Source organism: Apteryx rowi, unplaced genomic scaffold (genome assembly GCF_003343035.1).
Source record: "Apteryx rowi isolate R43461 unplaced genomic scaffold, aptRow1 scaffold_66, whole genome shotgun sequence".
NCBI lineage: Eukaryota > Metazoa > Chordata > Aves > Apterygiformes > Apterygidae > Apteryx > Apteryx rowi.
Window position 1 is genome coordinate 2,406,001 of NW_020450938.1, and position 25,911 is coordinate 2,431,911.

A 25,911-nucleotide genomic window follows, 5' to 3' on the forward strand; every position below is an offset into this window, starting at 1 on the left:
GGATTTGGAGTTTGTCTGGATGGATATAGTTTGGAGACAAGCTATTTTTTCCATCTCTTCCATTTCTTTGCCTTAGAAGGGGCGTTGTAATAATTCAGGTTTGTAAAGAATCTGTTGTCAGGATTTGTGGATATATCACAAAACATTGCAGGTTTTGTAACTTGTCTTTTTGGAGCTTTTGCTGAATTCACGCTTCAACCTAGTTTTCCTTTCTCTGATGATTGCTCTATTTTTTTCTCCCTATGAGAGAATATAACAGAATATTGTTACTGCTCTCATCGTAGCCATCTGAAAGCAATAAAATTTCACATAGGATCTCATGTGAAGGAATTTGGCTTCGGACAAATATAACCTGCATGCCTACACATGAACGCGTTACTCCCATTAGCCAAGCTGTTGGTATTCCGTTGTTGCTGAATCCCATTCTGTACCCCAAGCTACCTTTCTACAAAAAGATCTACCAGGATCCTTACTAAACTGTACAACCAGAAAAATGTAGGAGGAAGGACAGACAGTGTTTGTGCAAAAAAACTGTTGTTAATGCCCTTTATTTCCAAAATAAAATCCTGTTGGTCAAAGGGAAGAAATGGGTTAAAGGAAGCAGCATGATTCATAGGCTGGGTGCACAGTTTGCTGTTTCAGGGCGTAAAGCAAGCTCACAGAGCAGGATGGATGTCTGACATGTCTCACAGTTTTTTATCCTCTCAGTAAGTTCAGCTTTTTAAAACGAAACTAAGAACATTGTGATCTTTGAATATTTTGACTTGTGATGTAGCGCTGTGGTAAAAGATTTAGGTCCTTTTCTCAGAAAGCGTCTCCATTTTCCATACAGGAAGATGTCAACGCATGGCAGTTAGGTTAATAACAGAGGCTGGGTCGACACTCGAGAGGTGTCTGTAAAGTATTTCCACTGTCATTTCAAGTCTGCTTCTTGTCTCAACAAAGTTAAGTCCTAGGTGGAAACTTACTTGGTTTGGTGAAAACTAAACCATCTGTAAGTCTAGTTCATGGCTCTTTGTGCTGAGCTTATCTAGTGACAAGCATGATAAACTTGAAAAGCTGGATCAGTTATTCCATTGTTATCTAACGTATTGCCTAAATCATTATCCCACTGGGGGCACAAAATGATATTGCTGATTTATTTCTGCTGCTGTTTGGGAAGCCCGCATGCCTGGGAACGGGCTCTTCACAGCAGCCCCAAAGGGGAGAGTGGCCCCTTTCTCAGCCCTGCTGCCCCCCCAGGGCCTGGCACCTGCGGTGTGGGGGGAGGTGAGCCAGAGGGACCCCCACGGCCGCCAGGGCCCCGCTGTTTCCTCGTGATCACGTTTCCTCCATTTTGCCAGGGGAAATCATCACCGCCCTGCCTCTGGCCTACATTTCAGACTGTTAAATGCTGCCTCTCTCGGACACACTGGGAGACAGTGAGCTGGTTTCTCTCACTGCCAGCGGACAGGGGGTGAGAAGCGGAGAAAGGTGGCCGAGTAGCTGGGCTGGGCCGGGGGCATGGCTGGCATCAGGTCGAATCTGCTTTTATTCCTTTGGGAAGAGAAGGGAGAGAAACGGGAGCTCAGGGATAACCGGCCCTGGCCCGCGTCTGAGAGGGCACGGGGGTGGGGGGTAACGGGCGACCGTTGGCCCTTTAAAGGAGGGAGGGGGCCGCGCGCGGTGACGTCGCAGCGGGCACACGGGGGGAGGAGCCGTGGGGCGGGGCGGAGCGGTGGCAGCTCCCCCTGGCGGGGCGGGGGCAATGGCTGCGCGGCCCGGCCTCGGCCCGGCCGTGTCCGGGTGCTGCTAGTGACGGAGGTAAGTTACACAGACACGGGCAGTCCCTAAAGGGGCTTTAGGGGGAAAATGGGGGTTAAAAATAATAACAGTGATTCCCCCCTGCCCCATTTGCGTCTAACCGAGGGGGTTCCTCCCTCGGCTGCAGGCGCCGAGGCGAAGGGCACGTTCTGTGGAGTTGCGAGTGTTTTGGGATGATTTGAGGCTTTATTAAGCTTTAATTTTGTAGTTCTTGGTGAAACTACTCCTGTAGTTCTGTGGGTTTTTAATTTTTTTTTTTGCATGTTGTAGCATTGGATTTACAGCTGGAGAGGATGCTGGTGTTTTTTACTTGAATTGTTTAAGAATACCCAGAAAGTGTCTCGCTTATTCTTCTTGCAGAAGCCTTGTTTGCCTTGATACAAAATTTAGCCTTGGTTATAAAGTCTGTCCTGATGTTTTTTTCCTTGCAAAAGACATTTTCTGCATGTCATAAAGTGATAATGTCACAGCTGATGGTAGGCCTTCCTGTTTCTTCTTCTTGAAGAGGCTTTGTATTTTGTGAATTGATAAGAAAGTATATGTATTTTTTTAATTCTAAAATATCATTAGAAAACCCTCACTGTGTAATGTTGTGGTTTTAGGACTTGGCATAATGTTTACTTGCAGTAATTCTTCTGTTAAAACGTTACAGCTAAACCTTGCGGATGCAGACCCATCTCCTGTTCAGTCAAATAGTGCCCACATTACAGCTTTCCCTTGTTTTTGTGGCCTCCTTTTTTAATAAAAGGAAATAAACCAAAAACCCCATCACTTTGCCCTAGTGCCGCCTGATCTGCCAAAACTATCAATGGTGGGCTTAAGTTTGGGCATATGCAACTAGAGCTGTTTCTGTTGCAGGGTGCCCTTTCAATGAGGTCTAGACTGGTATTGCAGACCAGAGAAAGTTCAGTTAGCGGGCTGCTGGACACTGAACTGTAAATTTGGGCTTCATTTCTTGATTTGCTATTAGACTTTCCCATGCTGTAGCCAGAAGTGTTGCTTGCTTTGGCCTTGGTTTCCCCATTTTTAAAATGAAGATACTGAAACTTGGCTGTCTTCACACATTCTGTTTGCGAATTGGTGGTGGTATCCCATGAGAGGCTCAAAATAGTTATGCAGTCTAGGTTGATTGTATAACACTTTATGTTCTCTGAACTTCATGTTAGGCTCTGGACTTAAGTAGGTGGGTTAATGCCCTCCTGATCCTAATCCCCCACAAGATAAACCAGATGCTGCTATGGGTCACTCCATTGTTGAATCATTTCAGAAGATTAATCCCAGGTCCTTGTGGAGTAGGTCACTGACTCTTGATTGCATGTTGTTGTCTTGTTTGTTTGTTTGTTTTTTGGTTTTGTTAAATGTTGAAATGTTGCTAGCAGTTTTAACATTGCTATTGCTTGACAACTGTCTCCTTTGTCATCTTCCCTGTCTGCCTCTTTTTCTTCCCACAATTTGCATGCTACCTTAAGATGTCTCTCCAGAATGTACAAGAAATAATTGCCTAGTAGTTTTGAAGTTGGGTACTGAGTTTTGGTCACTTTCTTTAGAGAATTTGCTAAAGAAATTACAGTGTAGCTAGACATACCCACAAACTGTTATTTCATTTCTTATTAGTGCTGTGCATTTAATGCAAGTCTTACAGACTCCTGTAGTTATTTGTGGAGGTCAAGGATTGTGTATGTTGAAGGAAGAAATGGAAAACACCCTTTGCTTTCTTTGGCTAGTATCTCTTAGCTTTATGTAAGATAGAACTGGAAAAATCAAGAAGTTCTGCCTCTAGGGCTTGTCTCCCTTGAGAAATTTGGGAAAAGGACATAAAGTGGTGAAAGAAACAAAATGKCTGTTTACCTTGAAAAACTGTGTTTTGTACTGGGTGTCTTTTCCCTGGCTGCTGGCAGGGTCAGGTGCAAATGGAGAGTTATTGAGGCCCAGCTAAAGGGGCTCCAAGTCATCAACGTTTCCTGTACAATGACGATTTTTGTGGGGAATTTTCTCTCAGTGTACATAATCCCCTCAGGAAGCTGCTGATAAAATTGTGTGTAGATGTGTGCACTGTCCCTTGCTAGGGTAGTGTTTTAGTTATTTAACCAAGCCTTTAATTTCCATATCACTAAACTCCAGCAAATTCCTTGGAAAGAAAGGAAGGGTGTTTGTATTGTTTCTTGTGCTGTTTGGCAGGATACGTTGAAGGTTTCACTTTTGTTTCATGTAGTTTCACTTTGCTTCTTTCTAATTAAAAGCTTTGGCTTTTTGAAGGGATCCCTGCTTTGGTGCTGCCAGACAAGTGATACTTCTAATCACAGTTCAACAAGTGGTCACACAGAACTGACAGATTTAAACTGGAGGAGGGAAGATGATGTCCTCGGATGAGCCACAGAAGACAATCAATAACCCGGTAACTCTCCTGTCATATAAACAGCTTCTCCTCTGGGAAATTGGACTTTGCTGTTTTATGTCAATAATTAGTAAAGCATTCATGCTGTTTGCAGAGAGTGATGAGTGTTACCAAGAACTCTTTGCATTGCTCAAGTATTTGAGAAAGAAACTTACAGGTGGTGCTGGGAGCTGATGGTGCTTAGAGTTTGTGCTATAAGCAAATGAAGACTAAATGCACAATAGCTCCAAAACAGGAAGGAAGCTCTCTCAGCCTTGGAGGATAATGCTTTTTCATACACAGCTTTTGTGGATGTCTGGCATTCTTGCAGAATGTGTTGGAACACCGGTAAAAATATGATAAGCAGTATTTTCAGTCCTATTTCTCTGTAAACATGGGTGGTGTCTTGCAGCTCTTAAGACTGTTTTTTGGTGCTTATAACTTCAGTCTGAACAATTAAACTTGGAATCTTTATCCGTAGTTGATGTCTTATCTTGCACTAGAACTTATTTTGTGGAAAACTTGAGCTACAGCAGTTCAGCCGTTGCAGAGAGTGGAGTTGACAGGATGTTGTTAGCCAAGTTTAGCATCGGGAGACTTTCTCTGAAAAGCTCAAGTATTCTCATGCTCTGGGGCAGTGGCTTGACATTGGCATGAGACTAAAGGGACGAGCTGGATGTGTATGTTTTGTTGCCTCTTTAGAAAAGTTAGTTTTTGAGCCTGGAGAAAAYAGTATTTTTAACATTCCGTACTGAAACATTTCTAAAATGTTAAAGTCTCTAAAGAATCTGCGTGGAGTATACAGCAGTGCATGCCTGCACAGGGCTTCCATATCTATTGCAGTTTTGCTCTGATACAGTCCTGTGCCCTCAGTGAATCTGGTTGTTGAATCCTTTTGTTCTCTCACTGCTTGTGAAGAAGATGGACTGGAGGGGTGACAGGGAAGGAGCTTCAACCTTCTTCTTGACAAGAACCCAGCTGGGAGAGGAGGCAAAAGCTGTGTGGACATGGACCAGAAGCTGGAAGGCCTGAACTGCAAAAGAAAAGGGAGGGTGAAAGCTGGCAGATGGTATTGGAACCTGGTTTGCGTGGGGGAGGAAAGCAGATGTGAAGAGAGGGATTGGGAGGTGTTTAGTACAGATTTCTCTGTGTAAGAAAGAGTGAAAGACTTTAGCAAAAGTTGATGGCTGCAAGGGGACTGATTATGATGGGTGACAAGACCAGACTGGAGAGAATAGTGGGGTAAAACTAGGGCTTGAGGGGTCAAGAGCTTAGGCTGGGAATAAGAGTGAGTGTTTGGGATTGGAGTGTGGAGGCAGAGTTGGGAAGGCATGTGCCAGCGGCCTCAGGACAGACTCAAGACTAGGCCCTGAGCAACCTGCTCTAGCTGACCCTGCATTTGAGCAGGGCATTGGACTCCAGAGGTGCCTTCCTCCTGCTCTGTGATTATCACCTGAATCAGCTGAACCAGCTGAAGGGAAAGAAGTAGGGAGGGTTCATGATACCCTCGTAGTGGGGATATTAGCAGAGCAGACAATGCCTGTGAGAGCAAACCCCAAATGAGACCTGGTTGTCCAAACTTCAGGTTTGAGTTTGACTGCTTTGCTGTTTGCACAAAATCTCTCCAACTAGCTGGTTCAGTCACTGATAGACTACTTGAGCTATTGTGTGTGTGACCTTCATTGAACTACAGGTTCAGGCATGCTGTTGTTCTTTGTGTAGCTATATGGTATAGGTATACCTAAACCACAAGATAAAACTTAGTAGGGATGGAGGGAAGCAGTCTGTGAAGTTTTCATTGTTTCAGTGAATTGTTCCATGAGCAGTAGAACTGAAGAGCTCTCTTACACATTTGAGTCTGTGATATATTTCTTCGCTACCATACGGTTTTGAATTGTCCAGAAAATCCTGCTTTCCCTCTTATGCCCTTTATTCCACCTGTCTGGCAAGAAATGTTATGCCCCTCCTGAGGGGGCAACTCCCTGCTACAGAGTGAGCTAGATAAAAGCTGTGTTATCCCAGCCTCTTCCTCGGTAAGGCCATAAATTGTTGTCCTCTTGTTTTATGCAAATTGGCAGACATTAGCAGTAACTTTATCTTTGAGACCTCTCAAACTTGATTGATATTAGCCAAATAGATTCAAAGGTAATTTTAGGAGATTTGGAAGAAAGCTGGGATGATGATGGACCATTTGATGTCACAAGCTTTGCTTCTTAATGGATGAGGAAGAATTACCCCCCTCCCCCCAGAGAAGAGCCTTAAGACATAAGGAAATTACATGTGCATTCTATGATGACAAAACCTCATTAAGTCTGTAGTATTACACCCGGGAAATGCTGTACTATGTCCATTCGCATTCCATGTCTGAAATTCTGAGGACTTGATGGGACAACCTTCTTTGCTCTTGAATAAATACATCCTTTTGGGGTGTAAGGAAGCTTTTTGCCACAGCTCCTCCAGGGCTAAGTAACTTTGACCCACTAGAGTAGTCTAGTGCCAGCATCCCTGGCCTGTGTCTGTCTGTTTCTCATTGGTTCGTCTTTGGAGACTGAACCAGCTATTTCTTACCCTACTGCAGTATACAGAGTTCCAAACCACTCAGGAGTAGTGTGTTAAAACTGTATTAAATACAGAAAATAATCAGGATGCTTTTCTTTTATTCTTCAGATAAAACTGTGAGCCTCCTGTGTACATCTTATTCATTAGGAAACCAAGCTACTACACTACCAGTAGTAAGCAAAGGGATTTCAGCCTTTTTATTCATTCACTAGGGAAGATTGCCAGATGACTAAAAATGATCTTTTTGTAGGAGTGGTCTTCAGGTGACACCTATTGGCTATACCATATGCTCTTGTTGCGTGTGGTTAATATCTTCTTTTGCCTGTAGTAAGCAAAAGTTTCCCTACTAATGGAATAAACTTTTTAATAGGCAACAGTCCCTGTTCCCTTTCTATCTGTGTTTATTTTGTTTTCCTGAGGTGCTTTGTTTCTAAAGTGCTTGTGGGAGTCTACTTCAAGGTAGTTGGAGCTGTTTGTGCTGATAAAGTATGAAGACTTAGGACAGCTGCAAGCAACTGAAGATGTTAGACATTCACTTTCAATACTTGTTTTCACATCTTGCCCCTCTTCCACTGTGCATGCTTAAGCTAATAAAATACATGAGTCTTTGAACAACTTAACCACTTGTAAGCTTCTATTACTTGAGAAGTAAGTTCTTTAAATCTGTTCTGCTTGATGTAGTGGTTGACTGTATGCTAGGTTTTGTGCAACGTGTGGGTGGCTGAGAAGAGAAGGGGAGAGAGGGCAGGAAAGAATGTGAATCTATTGGCAGAAGAGAGCAGAGAGATATTAACACAACACTCTGGATTTAGTTTTTGCTGTTATTTACCCCCTCCCCTCTCCTCCTCACAAATTCACAAGTATAGGTGTCAGCAAACACCTTCCTGTTTTCCATGATGCTATATATGTATATTAAAAAAATCGCAACTTTCCCCCTTATGGTCCAATATTTTATTCAAGAATAGTGTTTCTTATCTCTTCATTTTTCATTGTTAATTTCCTGGAACTCTTGTTTACAATTTATGTTTCATTTCAAAGTTGTTCTAAAATTTTATATATAATTCCATAGTTCATGCATTTTGGGGCAAAAGAAACCTGAGCAGAAATTTGTCTGTTAACCAGAGCAAATGTAACACTTGCTACCACTTACCTCCTTTTTCCATATAAATCTCACCTGGTGAGATGCAGATGTACAGCTGTGCTTTCCAAACAGTTTCCTCTAGGCCTCCACAGTTTTCTCTTATGGGGCTCCCTTTCCCTCACTGAAGTGCTTGGTGCTCCAGGAGGTAGTCAAGGTGGCGTGTCTGTCTGCATGTCTGAAGCTGTGTCATCATTAGCCATGTTGCCAGTGTGGGATTTTTTAAATTTTGTTTTAACTGACGTATCTCCTCATACGGCTTAACAACTCCTACCATGTTGCCTTTTCAGTTTAGCATAATGTATGCGTTACCTTCTCCAGCTATTAATAAGGAAGAGAAAATAGACAAGGCTGTTGCTCTGACACAGACTGCAAATTGCAAATACCATTAAGACTGAGATTCCTGAATGGGCTGTTTCAGTGCACCCTGCAGTTCACAGTTCATTAGAATGAAGTATTTTCCTGTGTTTGTTGTGCAGTTTTTACTAAGATGGCACACTGCTCTCTGCCATAGTCTCTTCTCCTCTTCCCATCACTGTTTTTCCAAAGGGAGCAAGAACAAGCAGAAAGGCAGCTGGTGTGGTCTGGTGTCAGAAGGGTTGTGGAGGGGTGGGACAGTTTGCCTTCTGCTGCCAGCAAAGGGCTGCTAATAGTCAGCCCTTGGAAATGACCTAATTTGATGTGAATCTTCTTCAAACTTTCATAAAAGTGAGGCAGTAAAGTGTTGCCACTCTTCATTTGAGGGCTAGGAATGGAAGCTGTAAACTTTAATTTTACCTGAAAAATTTGGTTTCCATAGATAAAAATCCCCTGGGATTTTCTTTTCCATTATGGCAGGTACTTAATGCTGTTCTAGTGTTTTTTACATGAAATGCTAGTTGTCTTTCCTTTAATGGGCTAGACTACCACATAATGAAGTATTAGAATATTGTTTTAAAAACTACTTTGTTTTTTTGCCTTGATCCTAACGTGTTATTTCGAATTTTTTTTCCCCCACTTCTTCTAGATCATTCCCTACGTTGGGACAATTCTTGGTGGCCTTGTTCCTGGAGAGCTGGTTGTAATACATGGGAGTGTTCCTGATGATGCAGACAGGTAATGACTAAGGTGTCGCTTTTCACAATGCAATCGTGTGAGCAAACATAATGAATGAAAATGTTTCCAGGGTCCTGCCTGTGATTTCAAATAAAGACTTGTTCTAAATCCTTGTGGTAGCATGATGGAGAATACAAAAATTCATGATGAGAATTGGAGGATAAGCTGCTGCTTGCATTCTGCTGATCCTCTCTTGTCTTTTCTTGATTTGCCTGCTCTGGCTATTGCTCCCCTGTCCCCTTCATTGCATATATCTGCATTTCTGAAGAGATTTGCTGAGGCTAACAAAACTGATAATTGAATGTGTTCCTTGAAGGAATTGTCTTAACAAGTGGGATGAGGAGATGTGAACTCTACTGTTTACGGCACAGTGTGGGGATTCCGTTCCCTGACTTGACCCAAAGTTCATTTCTGAATTTGGTTATTCTACCTAGGAACATGATGGGAGGGAAGGTGATGAACACAGTAAGTGAGAAGCTCAGATGGTATGAAGGATGAGCATTAAGTAAATGCTTAAATCTTTCAATTCATTGCAATGAATCACAGGAGAACTTTTTGGAGATGTTTAGGCATTAGACAAAGATTTGTTTTTTCTTATCCAGCAACACTCCTTGTGTCTGCCTGTCCTGAGGTTCAATAGTAAAACACTAAGTGCTTTTTGCATTGAATTTGAAGGTGTTTTCTAGATAGACTGAGCTCAATGTGGTTTGACTTGTTTTTTATGTTTAGATTCCAGGTGGATTTCCAGTGTGGCAGTAGCATAAAGCCTCGTGCTGATGTGGCCTTTCATTTCAACCCCCGCTTCAAAAGGTCTGGCTGCATTGTTTGCAACACACTGGACAAGGAAAAATGGGGCTGGGAGGAGATCACTTATAAGATGCCCTTTCAAAAGGGGAGGTCATTTGAAATCGTCATCATGGTTTTGAAGGATAAATTCCAGGTGAGCTTGGGCTGTAGTTTTTGTTGTTATTTTCTTTCTTTTTCCCCTTAGCCAGCTGTCAGGCTAATAGACAGAGATATTTGCTATATGTACAAAATAATGGTAAGCCTTGGTTTCTCTGTTACAAAGGTACAGTCTAATTACAGAGAAGGTTAGAAACCTCTTTAAAGAGGTGCAAAGTAAATCAGACCTCTCCCTTTGCATGGTTTCCTTCAAAGTTGCCTGAGTAGACAAAAAACTTCCTGCCATGGCGGATGACTCCACCTCCTCCCTTTTTATGTGCAAAGGGCTGACCTTACAGTAAACTTCTGCAAGAACAGCGTAGGATGGTCCTTCTCTTGGAGAAAACAATTTGAGGTGCATTTGTCTTGTTCTGTTAGACTGCAGTAACGTAGATTCTGTCCGATTGGTCGTACCATGTTGGCAAGTGATTGGGTGATGGAAACAAAAGGAGGGAAATGCAACATTTAGTATAGTCAAATCTCCCTCGTAGTGAGTGGAAAGAGAGAGGCTGAATCATGGATGAGCTGAACTTAGTTGCTCTAAATCTTCTGAAATACTCYCTGCATTTGTACCAAAACAGAATAAAATAGAATAGAGATGCATGCAGATAATTTGATATATGAATGGTGTAATATATGTTTAATGGCACTTTCCTGTTTTGTTTCATTTTGTTTCTTGTCTCTTTAGGTGACTGTAAATGAGAAGCACTTGCTGCTATACAACCACAGAATTAGCCTTGAAAGAATAGATACTCTTGGGATATATGGCAAAGTGCGGATCAAAAGTATAGATTTTATTTCTAATGTAAGTTATATAGCTAACTGACTCCTTAGTTTTGTTGTTGTTGTTCTGTAACTTGTGAAAGTGCAGAATAGGATTTATGGTGAAACGGAAGTAACAAAAGCAGCTTCACAGTTAAATTCAATACGGGGGAATCTTCCTTCCCAGTTTAACATGTGAGTGTCATTTGAAGAGCCTCCCCATTTTAGCCTTGAGGTTAAGGGTGAAAGGATGACAAAATCTACAGCTTACAAAGTTAATAGGAGAGATGGTATAAAAATATATTGGATGCGGAATTGGAGGGATGGACTAGTCTTTTCAGATATTTCAGAAGCTCTGAAATGAGCTCTCGAGGAATTCAGTGCTTCCAAGTGCCTGTATTTAGCCACAACTGGAACTACTTGTGTGCAGAACCCTGTTTTTGCAACAAAAAATGACTGAATTGTTGAATGAAGTGATAACTAGAAGTGTGTGCATATTTGTCGGATGGGGGGATGGGCAGCCTTCTTTCTCAGGGGAAGGTCTTATGGTTTGACTTGCACTCAGACCAAGCTGCAAGGACTTTGAAATGTAGGCAATGCTGTGCTTCCTCTGAGCAAAGCTGCCAGGTCTGCTGGAGAAAGTAAACCAATAGGAAGGAACTGAACATCTTGCTCTTTCCTGTGCTTTTCTCCTTCTGCTTTGAAATGGTGAGATTTGTAATCTGAAGCAGAAGGTGGTAAATTCCAGGGAGGTACAGAAGATGGATGATCACGTTATCCCACCCTCCTTCCTTACCTCCACTCAGTGAGATAGCCTACCTACTCCTCTGTAATACTCAGTCTTTTCTGCTCCAGTCTCACTTCAGTGTGGACAAAGCTTAGGTCTCTTGCTGCCAAGCATCAGGTCTAACAGATCAGCAGACTAATAACTGTATTGAAGGAGGGTGAAGATTTGAGCCTGAGTTTTAAAGATGCGTCTACTTGCTGATCAGTTGTAAGCCCTATATACTGATTCTTTGTTTGAGCCTCATCACTTGACCTTGGGCATGTTGTCAGCGTATTGGTAATCTAAAGCTGTCTAAATCCCAGTCTTGGAGGATTGATTCTAAGAAGAGCTTGGGGGCAAGCAGATGCTAGAGGTTGGTTTCTATCCCAAGCACAAAACAAAGTTAAGTGTTGCTTTAGTCTGTGGTGCTGATCATGTATCCTTTGGGGAAGAGAGGAAAGGAGAGAGTGGTTGTTTCCTTTTTACTTTTGCTTCTAGTGTACTATTCTGAAGAGGAAGAGGATGAGTTGTACTGAAATAAACAAGCTGAAGATATGATCTGCCAAGGCTAGGCCAGAATTTACCTGTGCACTGGGGAGGGACTGGGATGCAGAGGGCTGCCTGGAATCTCGGGGTTCCTCTGAGGTCCCATTTCTGGATGGACCAGCCCTCCTGGTATTCCTACCCCAGTAAGGAAAGCTGAGTGGGTACCCYCAGGTGCCAAGGTGTTAACAGTTGGTGCTGTGATTGTTGAATGAGGACTCAAACTGTAATGAGGTCATCTTTAGAAATCTGCTTGGCTTCACTAATTGATCTTCAGGATATTTCCTTGGTTTGTGGGGGTTTGGCTATCTTTTCTTGACCATAATCCTACATTTCCATGTTAATATTTCACCCTTCAAAACTGCACAGATCCATGTATGTTTCTAAAACAATTTTTATGTTAGAGTTCTGTCATGTTAGCAGCGATCTCTAAATATCTCTTTTTTTCTGCAGTCTTTACAAGGCAGTCAGCCATCATCTCTAGGAATAACAAAGATAAACACAGAAAATGTATGTATGATTTTATGAAGGTTAAATGAATCTTCCTGTTGTCTGATAATCTAGTTAATATTTGTTTTTCTTTTGTAGGGGGAAATGCCAGATGATTCACAGTTTGTAAGTGTCTCATGTAGATGTATAGCAAATGTGAAGAGTTTAAAAAAAAAGGGGGGGGGAGGATAGAAACATCTCAGTTATTCAAGAAGCAGCATGCACAGAACACGGGAATTGAGAACCTACTGGGAGATGATCATCAGTGAGGCTTTATAGAGAGCAGTCATCTTTTCCACTTGCTAGTCAAAGTAAGGCTATTCCTTAAAGCATATGGAAAAAGGATAAACATGGCATCCACAGCCATACACAGGAATATAAAGTGAGGTACCTAAAGATTTAAAGGACCAAATAACACCAAAAGTGTTGTTCAAATAAGCATGCTCCATTTTCTCAACTTTGGGAAATACTTGCAAAACAAGCCTGTGTTAAAAGCATTTTGCAGACACTGAGACTGAATTGCCTTATCTTAATGTGCTTAGTATCTCCAAAACTTTTATGTATAGTGCTTAGTAAGTCAGGCTGTTAAACTCAGAAGTGCCAAATACTGTATTTGTGTGATATTCATGTTTGGATAAATGTGCAGCCACCATTTCAACCTCCAGTTAAAAGATACTGTATTTTAATATCTGAGTGAAATTTTCATCCTGTTCATCCACAATATAATGTTCAAACCTGTCTGGCTACATCTTCCTCTTGCTGACAGATCTGGCCTACCATATATATACACTCCAGATAGCTGGATGCAAACATTGCACCTTAGGGTCAGAACTTGCACCCAGCTAGCATGGAGCCTAGGCAGAGTGAGTGCTCATCTTTTTGCAAAAAGCTGTACAGGTGGTCAGTATCCAGCATCTAGTAGCCAGGTTTGAGTAAGGACCTTCCTCAAACTGAAGAGGGGTTGGAAGCCAGGAATGCGTACAAGTAGAGTTTGTGGAGAAGCCAGAGCTGCAGTGAGGGCTGTGATTTTGGTTGCCTTGTCAGCTGATGCTCTACTTCCTTCAATCCTCTTTCTAAAACCAAATAATAGGAAATACTGCCATTTGCAAATGGTGGTTTTAAAAAAAATAGGCTAAAAATCTCCTGCTTGCTCCTTTTCCCTGACCAAAATAAAAAACACAAATAAAATACTTGCAGTATCTGCCATTATGAACCAGTACCTGGAGAATTGAATACTCGGTGACCTTACTTCTAGTACTTAGGCAACTGTGGGACTACAAACTTAGCATGAGTCTTACTCTTCTGAAGTATAACCGAAGCTTTCAGAAAGAAGAGGTTGGTCTGTTTGTGCATGAGTGTTTGTGTCTGAATAACTGTGTGTTACAAACCGAAATCAGTGCACAGAGTTTCATGCTTATTGTGATAGCTTGTTTAAATCAGCTGATGCTTCTCAAATGTGGCAAACTATGTTGGAGTATCTGTGTGACAGATCAAATCTGGCGTTTGTCAGTACTGGCCTTTTTGGTGTTTAGAAAGGTCCTGACCCTGGATTAAGGCATTTGTTGTTGCTTTTCCCCAGTGCAACACCCCTCCATTAGTGGTGGCAGAAGCAGCTGTAGATTATGTCGATTTTGAACCCAAGGTTCTAGATCTAGGGGAAGAAAAGTAAACATTGATGTGTTCATATCAGTATAGCTTTACCACAGTATTAGTATCCAGGAATGTATTGGTAGGACTAACTTTCGCTGTGGGTGCAGATGTGTAATTATAGATCAGACTAGAGTAAAAGCTCAGCTTGTATATTGAAAAAGTAAGTCGCAGTCAAAATTATGCCCGATTATACTTCCAGGGAGTTCCTTATGTTGGCAGACTCAATTCTGCACTTCGTCCGGGACACACAGTTGCTATTAAAGGAGAAGTGAACAAAAATGCAAATAGGTAAGTTACTGATTTTTTTGTTTTTTGTTTTTTTCCCCCCTTACCCTTGCCCTTAACTAAGCTACTCTTGAGAAGAAATAGGCTTTTTCCATTGCCTCAGTGTATCTTTACTGACTTGCAACTTTGCATCTGGAGTCATCTGAAACTAAAGTGCAGTTTTCTTGGGAACCTGTGGGGTACTACTTTAGAAATGACTCACAGAGCAGCTTCATTGTGAAAAGTGAAGATAAAACCTGATTTGATTTTATTTTTTTTACCTGCTAAACCTGCATCCTTCACAAGATTATGTGCATCTGTTTTGGATTTCTGTTATGCAAGGCATGTGAGTGTGCACACGTGCAATACAAGGATCACTTTTATCCTAAAGAGATCCAACAGTAAGGAAATTGGCAGAAGTAGATGGAATATGAGTGAGTTAATGAGATGGGTTGCTAGCGTGCTCAAATGCTGCATGTTGCAAGGTTCCTCTGAATGCATCTAGGAATATCCCCTCAGGCATATGAGGGGCATGAAGGTGCTTAACTGACAACAGTTGAGGGATAAAAGCTGGTGGGGGAGTAGGAGCTATCATTTTAATAGCAAAGAAGGAATGACGGATTGCAAAGAAGGCACCTTATCAATGTGATTTAAAAAAAAAAGGGGGGGGTGGGGGAAGGGGAGCACAACATGGTCAAAACAGAGCTAGGCAAATGTGTGCGCTCCAGCATTCCCTTTGCTTGAAGGGTGTCTTTGACTCTGCAGAAACATGCCTAAAAATGAAGCAATTAGTGCAGATTGAGAAGTGTGCTCTTTATTCATTGTGTGTGTATGCATTGCACTCCTGCTTCCTCAGAACACATTTAAATCTTTCCAGCAGCTGTACAGCACTTAGAGTTCAAATTATTACTAGAACTCAAACTCTAGAAATCTCATCAATAAAGCTGAATGGACTTGAAATGGGACAAGATCTTTAATACTCAAGAAGTAGCATTTTGGGTTTTTTTTTTTTGTTTGAAAAGCTTGTTAGCATGTTTAAAGTGCTCTTGCTTATATGCATGAAGAGACTGTTAGGAGCTAGTTAAAGCACAGTCAGTTGTCTGCTCTTTGTGTTTGCTTTAAACATACAGATTTTTGTGGAGTTTGCAAGTTGTATAAAGCCTTTCTCTCAGTTGACACAGGTGTATGTGTTCCTAGTTCTCAGCGAGAAAGAACTTAATAGCTTCAAAATATGGCAGTTGCTCTCTGGACTGTAAGCAGTTCTAGGCTTCACCAAAGGAAGGGAACAATCTGACAGCTGGAGTTAATTTGGAGAGAAGTGTTTCTTCAGACTCAGTGGGGTCTTTGCCAGAGGTTGAAGCACTTCTCTAAATTTGGCTCACTCTTTTCTCCGACCACGCTTCTCTAGAGCTTCCCTGTTAGGAATCCTGTGCTGTGGACACGTCTGGGATTGCAGGGTGCATCAGCCTGGGCAGAGCTACTGTGCCTACAAAGTACTGTTTCGTATGAATGGTCTCCTATCATTCTTAAATGTACAGAGAATCCTCAAACCTTTCCTTACACAGTTGAACCAGTTTGTCAGCAGAAAGAATATAATAATGTCACTTCAGTAAAACAAAGCCTCCCAATCTCCATTGCCTGCCCTTGTTAAGGGAAAGAGATGGTGGCGTGTGTAGCATGGTACGTTCCTGTGAGAACACTGCTTTCTAGTCAGCACTGACCGCAGTCAGCTTTGCTCAGTGCCTCCTTGCTCTTCCCTTCCCCCAGATTGCTGAGGCATGAACAGAACGTTGTTAGGGAAAAAGCAGATCTGTCAGGGTCATGTCCTATGTTTGCTGCCTCCAGCACAAGCTGCTGTGCAAAGGAGGCAGTTGCATGTTAACTGCCTGCTTGGTTCTTTGATAATCACAGCCCTGGTTCCAGAACAGCTCTGAGTATCAGTTAAAGGCTTGGCAGACAGCATGGATTAGTGCCTCATATTTATAAACTCTTGGTATAACAAACTTAAAAAAAAAAAAAATGTCTTCCAGCTTTGCTATAAACCTGAAATCAAGTGACTCAGAGGACATTGCATTACATCTGAATCCCCGAATGAAGACTGAAGTTTTTGTAAGAAACTCTTACCTCCATGACAGCTGGGGAGAAGAAGAAAAGGAAGTTGCCAATTTCCCTTTCAGTCCAGGAATGTACTTTGAGGTAAGATTAACTGAAATACAGCACCATACTTGTAATTCTGCACAAAAATAGTTTGCAGCGGGGCTTAAAAGTCATGCCACTAATACAGATTTTACAAAACTGGCATTCCTACATCTTAATGTCTTGAATGTTTAGGATTAGGTGGGATCACAGGAAGCAAAGATCTGATGAGAGCCATCTCTCCCTGATTTAAGTAGTTGCAAGTAATTCAAGCTGTGCTCAGGACTAAGTTTAATTAATTGAATTTTGTTGAAGTACCACATTTTCTGTTTCTTTCCTGTGAAAGGATTTTTCAGACCAGAAGCAGAGCTTGCTTGAGCCCAAGCTTGATCATCAGGTTGTTTTTCTTGTCTTAACTGAACTTAAAACTTGACTGTTCCTCTTCTTGTTTTCAGCTGATAATCTTCTGTGATGCCCATCAGTTCAAAGTTGCTATTAATGGTGTGCACACTCTGGAGTACAAGCATCGCTTTAAACAGCTTGAAAAGATCAATCTGCTGGAAGTCACAGGAGATGTTCAATTGCTAGATGTGAGGAGCTGGTAGTTCCTTTCAGTCAATCAGTACTAAAAGAAGTAAACTTATTCTAATGAGTTGTTTCTTTCTTGTCAAGTACAAACTGGTGCTGACTCATCCTCAGCCTGTCTTTATCTATTCAGGCTTCTGTATCTGCCTCTCTGATTTAGGTGAGTACCAGCATTGCTAACTCTGAGATTAAATCTCCCCCTAGTTTACAATATCCTGGCAAGATAAGTAAGTGTCTGCTCAGATAGCTCACCTCTATTACTGAACGTAGCAATATAAAAATGCTGCATCATACTGTGCCTAACAACTGCACTCTGTATGTTTAAGTTAAACTACTACTAGTCATTCCTTAATAGCATACATTCAATACTGTGAAGTAGAAACTAGACTGAAATAGGAGCTGAAAATATGACTATCCACTGTTAATGGGCCACTACCTGGTCATTTAAAATAAAATTATGAAAAAGTCTCCTGCTTCAGTTTTTGTTAGTGGTTGTAACCTTTTTGCCACGGCTAGATTAAGCAACCAGTTGATGCATCAGTTTTGGGAAAGGCAAGGAGGAATTTGATCCTACTTAGCCTGCTACTGCAGTAGTATCCTCTCTGCTATTCATGGCTATGTCAACTCTACTTATAGCTGGCTTAAATCAACCACACAGAAGCATTTCTAGCTTTCAGTTTTCCAAAATGAAGCAAATAAATAAATCAAAAAAAACCAACCAAACAAAAAAAACCCCAAATCCCCAAAGCCTGCTAGCTTTGATCTTGTCATGAGCTTCTGAAAACCCTTTAGTTGATCTGAAAGGGCTCCCAACTGAGCTGAGATTGCTCAGGGACTGAAGTAGATATTTCTGATTTCATTTTAAAACATGTGAACCTAGGTGTTCCACAGAAAGTTTCATTTGAGGTGAGACTTGGATATTCATCAGTGGAAAAGAGAATGAATCCTTTTTCAGATTCTTGTATTAAAATGCTATCTGAAAGAAACTGTTCCTATTGAGTTTTCCTTACAACTGGCAACAGTCTTAATTTTTATACTGTTATTTTTAAAAAGTAGCTATTGTCTGTCAGTACATGCTTGAAAGATATTCCTATTTATCTTAATATCTGCTAAAAGACTGAAGCAAGTTTCAAGAAGTACCTGAAAAGATAAACTACTAGCTTTGATGTATAAAAACTGTAAGTGAAAATAAAACTTATGAACTATGGTTTTCTTCAGGAGTAGCTAAATTGCTGTGATCCTTCTTTGTCTTATTTTGTCGTTTCACTTATTGTCTTTCTTACCCATATCTGCAACAGATTGGGCAAATTCATTAACATAGATTATTTACCTGAAGATCAACTTAAACTACTAATAGGTGGCAGTCTCTTAAATCTCCTACATGAATCCTGTGTTGTTTTGTATCTATCTTCTGTGGGATCACTTTTTTACTTCTCTAAAAACCATAGAAAAGCACAGAAAAGGCTGCAGTGCATGCTTTCACTGAGTACCATAGCCTGGCAGCTCCTGCACAGGGACAGTGACTGCAGCCCCTACCACAGCGGAATTTAGTGAGTCTTGCACATTTGCACCATGTGTTTGTGCATAACTATCAGAATTTGCTTATAGCTTGTTCCAGTTCCCTAGTCTTAGAGCTGCTTGCAGAAAAACAAACCTAGTCCCCAAACCATCCAGAAGTGATAAAGCCAGATTCTTACAATATTTTATTAAAAAATTAAGATCTTAACTCTGATAAAAATGAGAATGACAGTTTGCCCATATCACTTGCATGTCTGAAGTTAAGATACAGACAAAAGATGAAAACAAAGGGGATAACTTAAAAGTAGCTCTGGAGTGGTTCTCCCAAAATGACCTCCAGTTGCTGAATTGTTTTCTGACACTGGTGTTCAACTTCTTCACATTCATCTAGGAAAAAAAAGTTAAAGGAGGAAAAGTAAGTAGAACAGTGATTACAAAGCTACCATAAGGATACCTCATCATTCTTCAAGGCCAGAACTGTCTTCAAGCACCAAGTATGAGATCAGTGCCAAATATTTTTGAATGCTGACTCAGGACTTAAGCAAATTAAAACTGACCTAAGCCGTGCAACTCAAGAGATCTGCACAGGCTGTAACACTGAAGAAGCTACCTTAATTTAACTGAATTTTAAGAATGTGGTGGATACAATACAACCCATTTCAGTTTGTATCCTACATAGTAAAAGCCAGATTAATATGGCAAACCATATACTAATTCATAGTGATTTACAGTAATTATAGCAATCACCTTGTCTCAGTCTTTGAATTATGCTGTCCTTATCCTTTTTTGGTCATAGGCCAGTGTCTGCCTTCACTAAGATCACTTTATAACATTACCTTCCATGAGCTCAGCAAGGAATGGAACAGATTCTGGTAGCAGAACCAGGTAGTTCTCCTTCAGTTTTCCTGCAACTTCTAGCAAAGCAAGCAGAGCAGCAAATCGGACCTATAAAAAAACAATCTGTGTAAGGAAACAAGCAGTAAAGTTCCTTGATTCCTAGCCCACCCCCCTGCACAAGATTCCTTTAGCTCCTGAAACATGCTAAATTAGCTTTCTCTAGTGAAGGGTTCCAGTTTTAAACTAACTCAAATCTTCTCAACGTCTGGATTAAGATACTAATCAAAGGARGAATAGGCTACAGGAAGCAGGTATTTTGCTGGGAGCTGTCTWACAGTCTTAACTTTCCTTTACAATACCAGTCTGTTACACTGTAGCAGAAAGGCTTAACTCTGTACAACAAACCAACTGCTCCCCTGGATGCCTATAACCTGTCAAACAGGAGAGACATGACAAACTCCTCTGTACACAAAGGGGTTGAAGGTTGATAAATAACTGTCCTCTGAGGCCCCCTCTAAAGATCCCCTTTCTTCATACATGAATAGGTTAGCTCTTACTCAAACAGCTGATGTCTTTAAAGAAGCAGTATGGAGAACATCCATGTATGGAGAGTTATCTGCTTCTAGTAAGCACGGAAGGCAATGTTGTATACATTGTATCTGGAACTTGGGGGGGGGGCCTCTCTTCACATCTTCTAAGACAATAAAGAAAATAAATACAGTTCCTAACCTTAGAAGAGGTGTGCCTCATTTTCAGCAGGATCTGGTAATTCAGTGGTTTCCAAAGAGAATCATCTGCCATTGCCACTGAAAACTGAGCTATGCATGGTATCAGATGGGCTGTCACTCTTTCCTGGAACTTCTCATCTCCTCCAAGCATATTTTCTAGCTGTGAAAGTAAAAAAGCATGTAAAACAAGTCCAGGCTGAAATAAACCCTGCCAAAAAATTCTACCATTGGCTTAGGTCAGAGAGCACTGGTAAAAGGGCACTGGGTCTGCAAGACCTCAAGAACATATATGAACTTCATGGAGTGTATAAGTCTAGAAAGAGGATAAAAGAACTAGAAATTCAGAGCTTTAGGCAATGCAGTTAATACAGTCCGTAGCTCAATGACAGTAAATTAATTCCTCCCTTTTTATGAAGGGGGAAAACTGAGTGAAGCCTGATATTTATTAAAAAAAAAAATCTTAAGATGAAAAAAGAATCTGATATGAATTATTTTTGTACATTTGTCAATACCTGATCGACTAAAGGCATCATCAAGGTTTCTGCTCTTTCCTTACTCAGGAAATTCTGGGTGTCAAAGAGGAAGAGTTTATGCAGGCAGTCCATGGTGAACTGCAACAGTAAACAGCTCTTTTCGGTGCCATTCTCAGAGTCAAAGAAAGCTTCATCTGGAGGGGGGGGAGAAGGGGGGGGGAAACAAACAAACAAACAAACAAACCCCAGACAGTCATCATCACAGGAACCAGAAATACAAAGTTTCCCCACAAGCTAGAAACATTGTTAGTTATGAATATAACTAAAGGAGATATTACATGTGATTGTGTACTTACCACAGAATAATAAACCAAATTTAATATGTTATCTGACTTTTGTCTAATGCCCTTGCAGGTCTGCCACTGCAGTTCACAGACAGCTGGGAATAAAAGCAAATACTCACAGGCTATAACAGGAGTGTTTGGCCATATTTGTGGAGATGGAGAACTGCTTCAGGTAGCTAGATAGGGGGAGGGGGAAATAGTTCCCCATACAAAAAAAGTGGTACCTATTCTTGCCAAGGCAGCAGAGGAGTCTGAATAAACCAGTTGACAGCAGGCTGGCATGTAAGAGAAGTCAATGAATGAGAAGAATACATATGCAAGGACAAGTGCCAGAAACAAGCAATCCTCCTGCCACACAATTTCATTCTCATGGAATTCACGGAGACTGACATTGAAAATTTTCATATCATCCCAACTTTGTACTAGCAGTCCAGAGCCCACAGATGGAAAGTATCCTTTGGTTCCATCAGACTAAGAAAGATGCCTTATTTATAAGAAAAAGAAGGGAGAGGTATGTCTTGGGGAATTAATCCTGTAAGATAATTGCTGAAAGTTTAATAATTACTCTGCCAACACATCGATGTAGTTAGTAACTGAAAACTTACCAGTTTTAGAGATGTTGACCTGGTTCAGTGTCTCAGCGAATGGCTTCACCAGATGACCAGCAAACAGGGTGAAGAGACTCTTGAGCTTGTCTGCAATGCAATCTGCTAACCGGTGGAATGTCAGCAGTCTGTCTTTTAGGGTACACTCTGTTTTTGACCAATCAAAGAGCTGAAAGTGACAGGCAAATTAGCTCTTTCCTGTGTATATGCACTGGAAAATACAAATATGCTGATGCAGATGGACTATATTTGAACTCCTTACCTTGAAGAAGAGGGGTCTGAAAGAAGCCTCAGAAAGTTTCATAACCATACTTATTAGACAATCAATAATATAAGTCTCTGTCTTACCAACTTCCTCCAAATCATCCTAGAAAAATTGGAAAACATAATTCCAAATTTGTAATGCAAGAAACTGAGCTTTCAAGGCATGTTTCAATCCTGTCTGTTCCAGGTTAAAGACGTAACCATAATTTTCTACCCCCAATGAACAGTATTTCAGAACAGAATATTTGATGCCCAAAATTTCAGAGCACATACGCTCTGAACGGGAACTCTAATGTTCTTTAGAACAACTGATAGAATTGGCATGTAGAAGCTGCCTTTATTTGTCCCCCTAAACAATCCACCTGGGCACGCTCTGTTCGGAAGTCCAGGGCTTTCATGAAAAATGCTGTCAGCTCAGACTGATGAGAGATCAGGTGCTCCTTCTCCATAACCACGATGTGCTCCTTCAGTATGTTCATAAGGGGACCCAGGCAGTTCTGTTAGAACAAAAGCAAAGCAAAACAAAGACAACTGTTATACTGACAGTAACTGAGAAACATAACAAGGAAATTGGATTTTTGAACTTTTAAGAGTAAAAATAGTATCAATAAAATAACTAAACTTTTTGCTTCACTATTTTTTGATGAAAGCTAGTAGTACTTCTGAAAAAAGTTTGGTCTCCCCCTCTCCAATCCTGGAGAGAGCAGTTAAGACCGAAATGTTTGCTCCTATGAGGTAGGAGGAAAGCCCAGATGAAAATTATGACTCTTAACTCACGTTCCCAGAAGATAAAGAAAGGCCTTTGTGAACAAAATAATCTCTCATGCACTCGTGATCTAACATGCTAACAACAGTAAACTGGTATATTCCTCCCAGTTCTAACTTTTCTGTATAAACTTTCCAGTATAAAAAGATACTTAAGAAACAAACAGATATTTTAAGCACAATGCAAAAGAATGAAAAAACCCCTAACCTTCCTGGTACTTGCAACTTCACCATAACACTTGGTAATCGCAGGCAAGAGTATTCGGGGAGCAAGCTTTGTAGCTAGGATAGTTTTCAGTGATGTTACACGTAAGCTGATCTGGGAAGAAGGACCAAATTCCACCACAGTGTTTTCCAAGCGGACTACCTATCAGGGAATCCAACAGCAAAGTTAGTATACTTGAAAGCAACTCAGGAGATTTATTTTACAACAGTTGTCCTTCAGCACAATTTTGCCTGAAAACAACTACAGAGACTACATCTTATGGGCATATGCTTATGTAAATTAGCGCTTGCAAGCATCTGGAAGTGAAAAGCACACTCGCAGTGCTGCAAGTCACTGCTGTCAATGAAGAGCCACTGTCACTAGCATAAGACTGGAATTCTGCTGTTTGTACCCCTCAAAGCACATTAAGGTAGGATGTCTGTGTGCAGGAGTTCACTGTCTTCAGAGGACAAACACTGAAAAAAATGCTTAAGTCAGTGGCAGAGGGTCAGAATTACCTTATTGGAGCTTTTATAGATAGACACATTTGATGAGATCATGGGTATTATGGAACGATCCTTCAGGATTAACCTCCCTTCCCAAAGGGACAAACTACAACCTATCAGAGGGAGGAGACTATCTTGTATCTTCTATCTTAGTGATTTGCATATGAAGGTGAGTAGAACAGTAACAGGTTATAACCTTCCACTTAAATCAGATGCACATATTCCTACTTCAGTTTCAGAGCTAGAAAAATAACCTCTACCTTTAGCTTCTTCTAAGAACTGGGCATTCTGCCCCACTTTACATATCTGTAGGAAATAGGTGGCTCACCTGCAGCAAGCAATCCAAGAGATAAGGACTGAGGAAGTGTGGTAACGTTTCTGCAACCTTTAGCAGAGCTGTCACAGCACTCAGCAAGTAAATCTCACTGGAGATCAGCTCCTTCTTACTTTTTAAAGTCTTCAACAGTGCTGGCATCAGCCTGCAAATAACCAAGCATAAACACAGACAGGTGAAACAACTGACAATTTGAAGGCACATTTCCAGACCTCTAATCCAGCCCTTTAAGACTGCAGAGACAATTTTCACATGCATAATTTCAAAAGGTAACTTCTTGTGCTCTTCTGTTGTATTTTGTTCCTTCAAAGATAATGAAAGATACTAGATTTAGTTTAAGATGTTATTAAAATAGGAAATTTATATTTGTAATGAGATAAAGCAATCTTAAAACCAATGGGTTAAATGCTTGACTTCTTGAATAGGTAGAATAAAATAATGTAATATGCAGGGTTTCCAACTGTACTGGTTCTCATGTTTTTAAATACAATCTATTCTACAGTAAAAATACAGAACATGGTCTGACTTCTCTAAAGCCATACAGACTGCCTCACTGTTCATAGCAGCAGACTCTGTAAAGAACCGGACTGAYTGTAAAACACTCTCTTACAATTTGCCCAGTAGCTTCATAGCTCTATGACCAGGAAGCACCTTCAGGCGCTATGAATACCTTTATTCATATCTACACAAAACATACATGGGCAGACTGCCACTTAGCCTTCATTCAGCAGTCTTTCTTTCAGTAATGCTTTTTATTTTAATTGATTCCTCCTGCATTTAGTTCTGTCAAAAAGAACCCAACAATACCTTGGAAGCTGAGGTATTGCTTGGGCTTTCAATGTACAGGTGACCTCAGCTATACAGAGCAAAGCACTTCCCATCACATTCTTTTCTTCCTTTTCTGAAGAAATCAGATCAATGGCAGTTTTCAGAACAGGTATAAATGGCACTGGATTTTCTGTGCCGAAACCTTTGCAGAGTAGCTTGAGGCTGAACAAAGCAGTTTGCCTGTTGATGGCTTGCTCCTCCYCCTTCTCCTTTATTTTACATTGCACAATAGCAATGAGCTCAGGAACTAGCTCTAGGAGCTGACGGATCTACAAAGGCAACAAAACACGCACATTAGACATACAGTTAGAAACTCAGACCCTGCAAGGTAACTGCGGCAGGTAACCCACATCTTACTATTCAAGAACTGACTGCCGGGCTCGGCACTGGTCCCTAATGTCACTAATTCCACCTCAATCTCTGCATTCCTTGGCAAAAGGAACTGAGTTTTAACCATTTGGCCTCACCTGACTCTTCTGCCACCTGGTGCGCTGCTGCACCTTATTGTTCAAAAGGTCCATTGCCTTACGTCTCACAGAGGGCAGCTGATTCGTCATTAGTCCTCTAATTACAGGGATAAAGGTTTCTGTCGGTAGTAAGGCATTGACCTACAAGAAAACACAAACAAAACAAAGGCATAAATACTATTCCATTCACTGGGACATAGTAGCCCCAAAATAAGGCAGGCAAACTCTTTTTAAACTCTGCATGGGTTTCAGGATCAAAGAAAAGAGTACAGGCCAGCAAAGCTGTATCCAAGACAAGCAAAAGGACAAAAAAGGTACCATCTACAAAATTTAATGTAYGTTTGCTAGCTGCTAACCAGCCAATATCTGCTAGCTCCAAGGTTTTCTCAGCAATTTCCTCTTTCTTGTGTCTACACTGGTTAGCTATCCCTCCTTCCCCTAAAATACTTTTGATGGTGCCCCATGCCTGTGCATCACAAAAAGCAGAATGTGTTTCACAGACAAAAAACAAAAAAACAAAAAAACCAGGCAGTTCATGTGGAGACTGAAGAGAGATTTGATTCACAGCACTGTTGATGCTGCTAAATAGTCAGCCCAATACAGCAAATATATTTCTGATGAAAAAAGGATTTAAAAGAAAAACATAATCTTTTTCCTCCCTTTAGATTCCACTTAGAAATACAAAGCAGACTCACTAGCATTAATTAAATCATTTTATGAGTTAACAGTGAGAAAAGCTGCCAAAAAGCCATCATTCCCTACCAGATAATGAGTGAAACAACTGCTTCCAGCCAGCAGAGTATTAATTAGAGGAAATCAACATTCCTGAATTTATTTTCTGCTTGTTCTGTCTAAAGTTGTTGGCATTGTATGAATTCAAACAATGCACCAGGGTTCTGACCATCCAGTAAAGATTAGTGATGAGTTATGT

General features: G+C 41.0%; 2 protein-coding genes across 4 annotated transcripts in view; one reads left to right on the forward strand and one right to left on the reverse strand.

The window, feature by feature from the left end:
• LGALS8 (galectin 8) overlaps positions 1-17,573 on the forward strand; it is a 31,450-nt gene extending 13,877 nt beyond the window's left edge. Inside the window, 10 exon segments of the mRNA XM_026085128.1 lie at positions 4,060-4,149; positions 4,151-4,198; positions 8,881-8,969; positions 9,699-9,909; positions 10,600-10,716; positions 12,436-12,492; positions 12,571-12,597; positions 14,321-14,409; positions 16,416-16,581; positions 16,977-17,573. Coding sequence (XP_025940913.1) covers positions 4,060-4,149; positions 4,151-4,198; positions 8,881-8,969; positions 9,699-9,909; positions 10,600-10,716; positions 12,436-12,492; positions 12,571-12,597; positions 14,321-14,409; positions 16,416-16,581; positions 16,977-17,126 — 1,044 coding nt within the window. The 3' untranslated portion in view covers positions 17,127-17,573.
• Positions 17,574-18,791: 1,218 nt separating this feature from the next.
• The window catches only part of HEATR1 (HEAT repeat containing 1), a 41,752-nt gene continuing 34,632 nt past the window's right edge, over positions 18,792-25,911 (reverse strand). For all 3 annotated transcript variants that reach the window (XM_026085121.1, XM_026085120.1, XM_026085122.1), the window contains exons 35-45: positions 24,981-25,121; positions 24,493-24,782; positions 23,680-23,830; positions 22,849-23,007; positions 22,238-22,372; positions 21,874-21,978; positions 21,612-21,780; positions 20,702-20,856; positions 20,191-20,349; positions 19,461-19,569; positions 18,792-19,011 (exon numbers count right to left, since the gene is read on the reverse strand). In XM_026085121.1, coding sequence (XP_025940906.1) covers positions 18,923-19,011; positions 19,461-19,569; positions 20,191-20,349; positions 20,702-20,856; positions 21,612-21,780; positions 21,874-21,978; positions 22,238-22,372; positions 22,849-23,007; positions 23,680-23,830; positions 24,493-24,782; positions 24,981-25,121 — 1,662 coding nt within the window. In that variant the 3' untranslated portion in view covers positions 18,792-18,922. The remainder of the gene's footprint in view (positions 19,012-19,460; positions 19,570-20,190; positions 20,350-20,701; positions 20,857-21,611; positions 21,781-21,873; positions 21,979-22,237; positions 22,373-22,848; positions 23,008-23,679; positions 23,831-24,492; positions 24,783-24,980; positions 25,122-25,911) is intronic.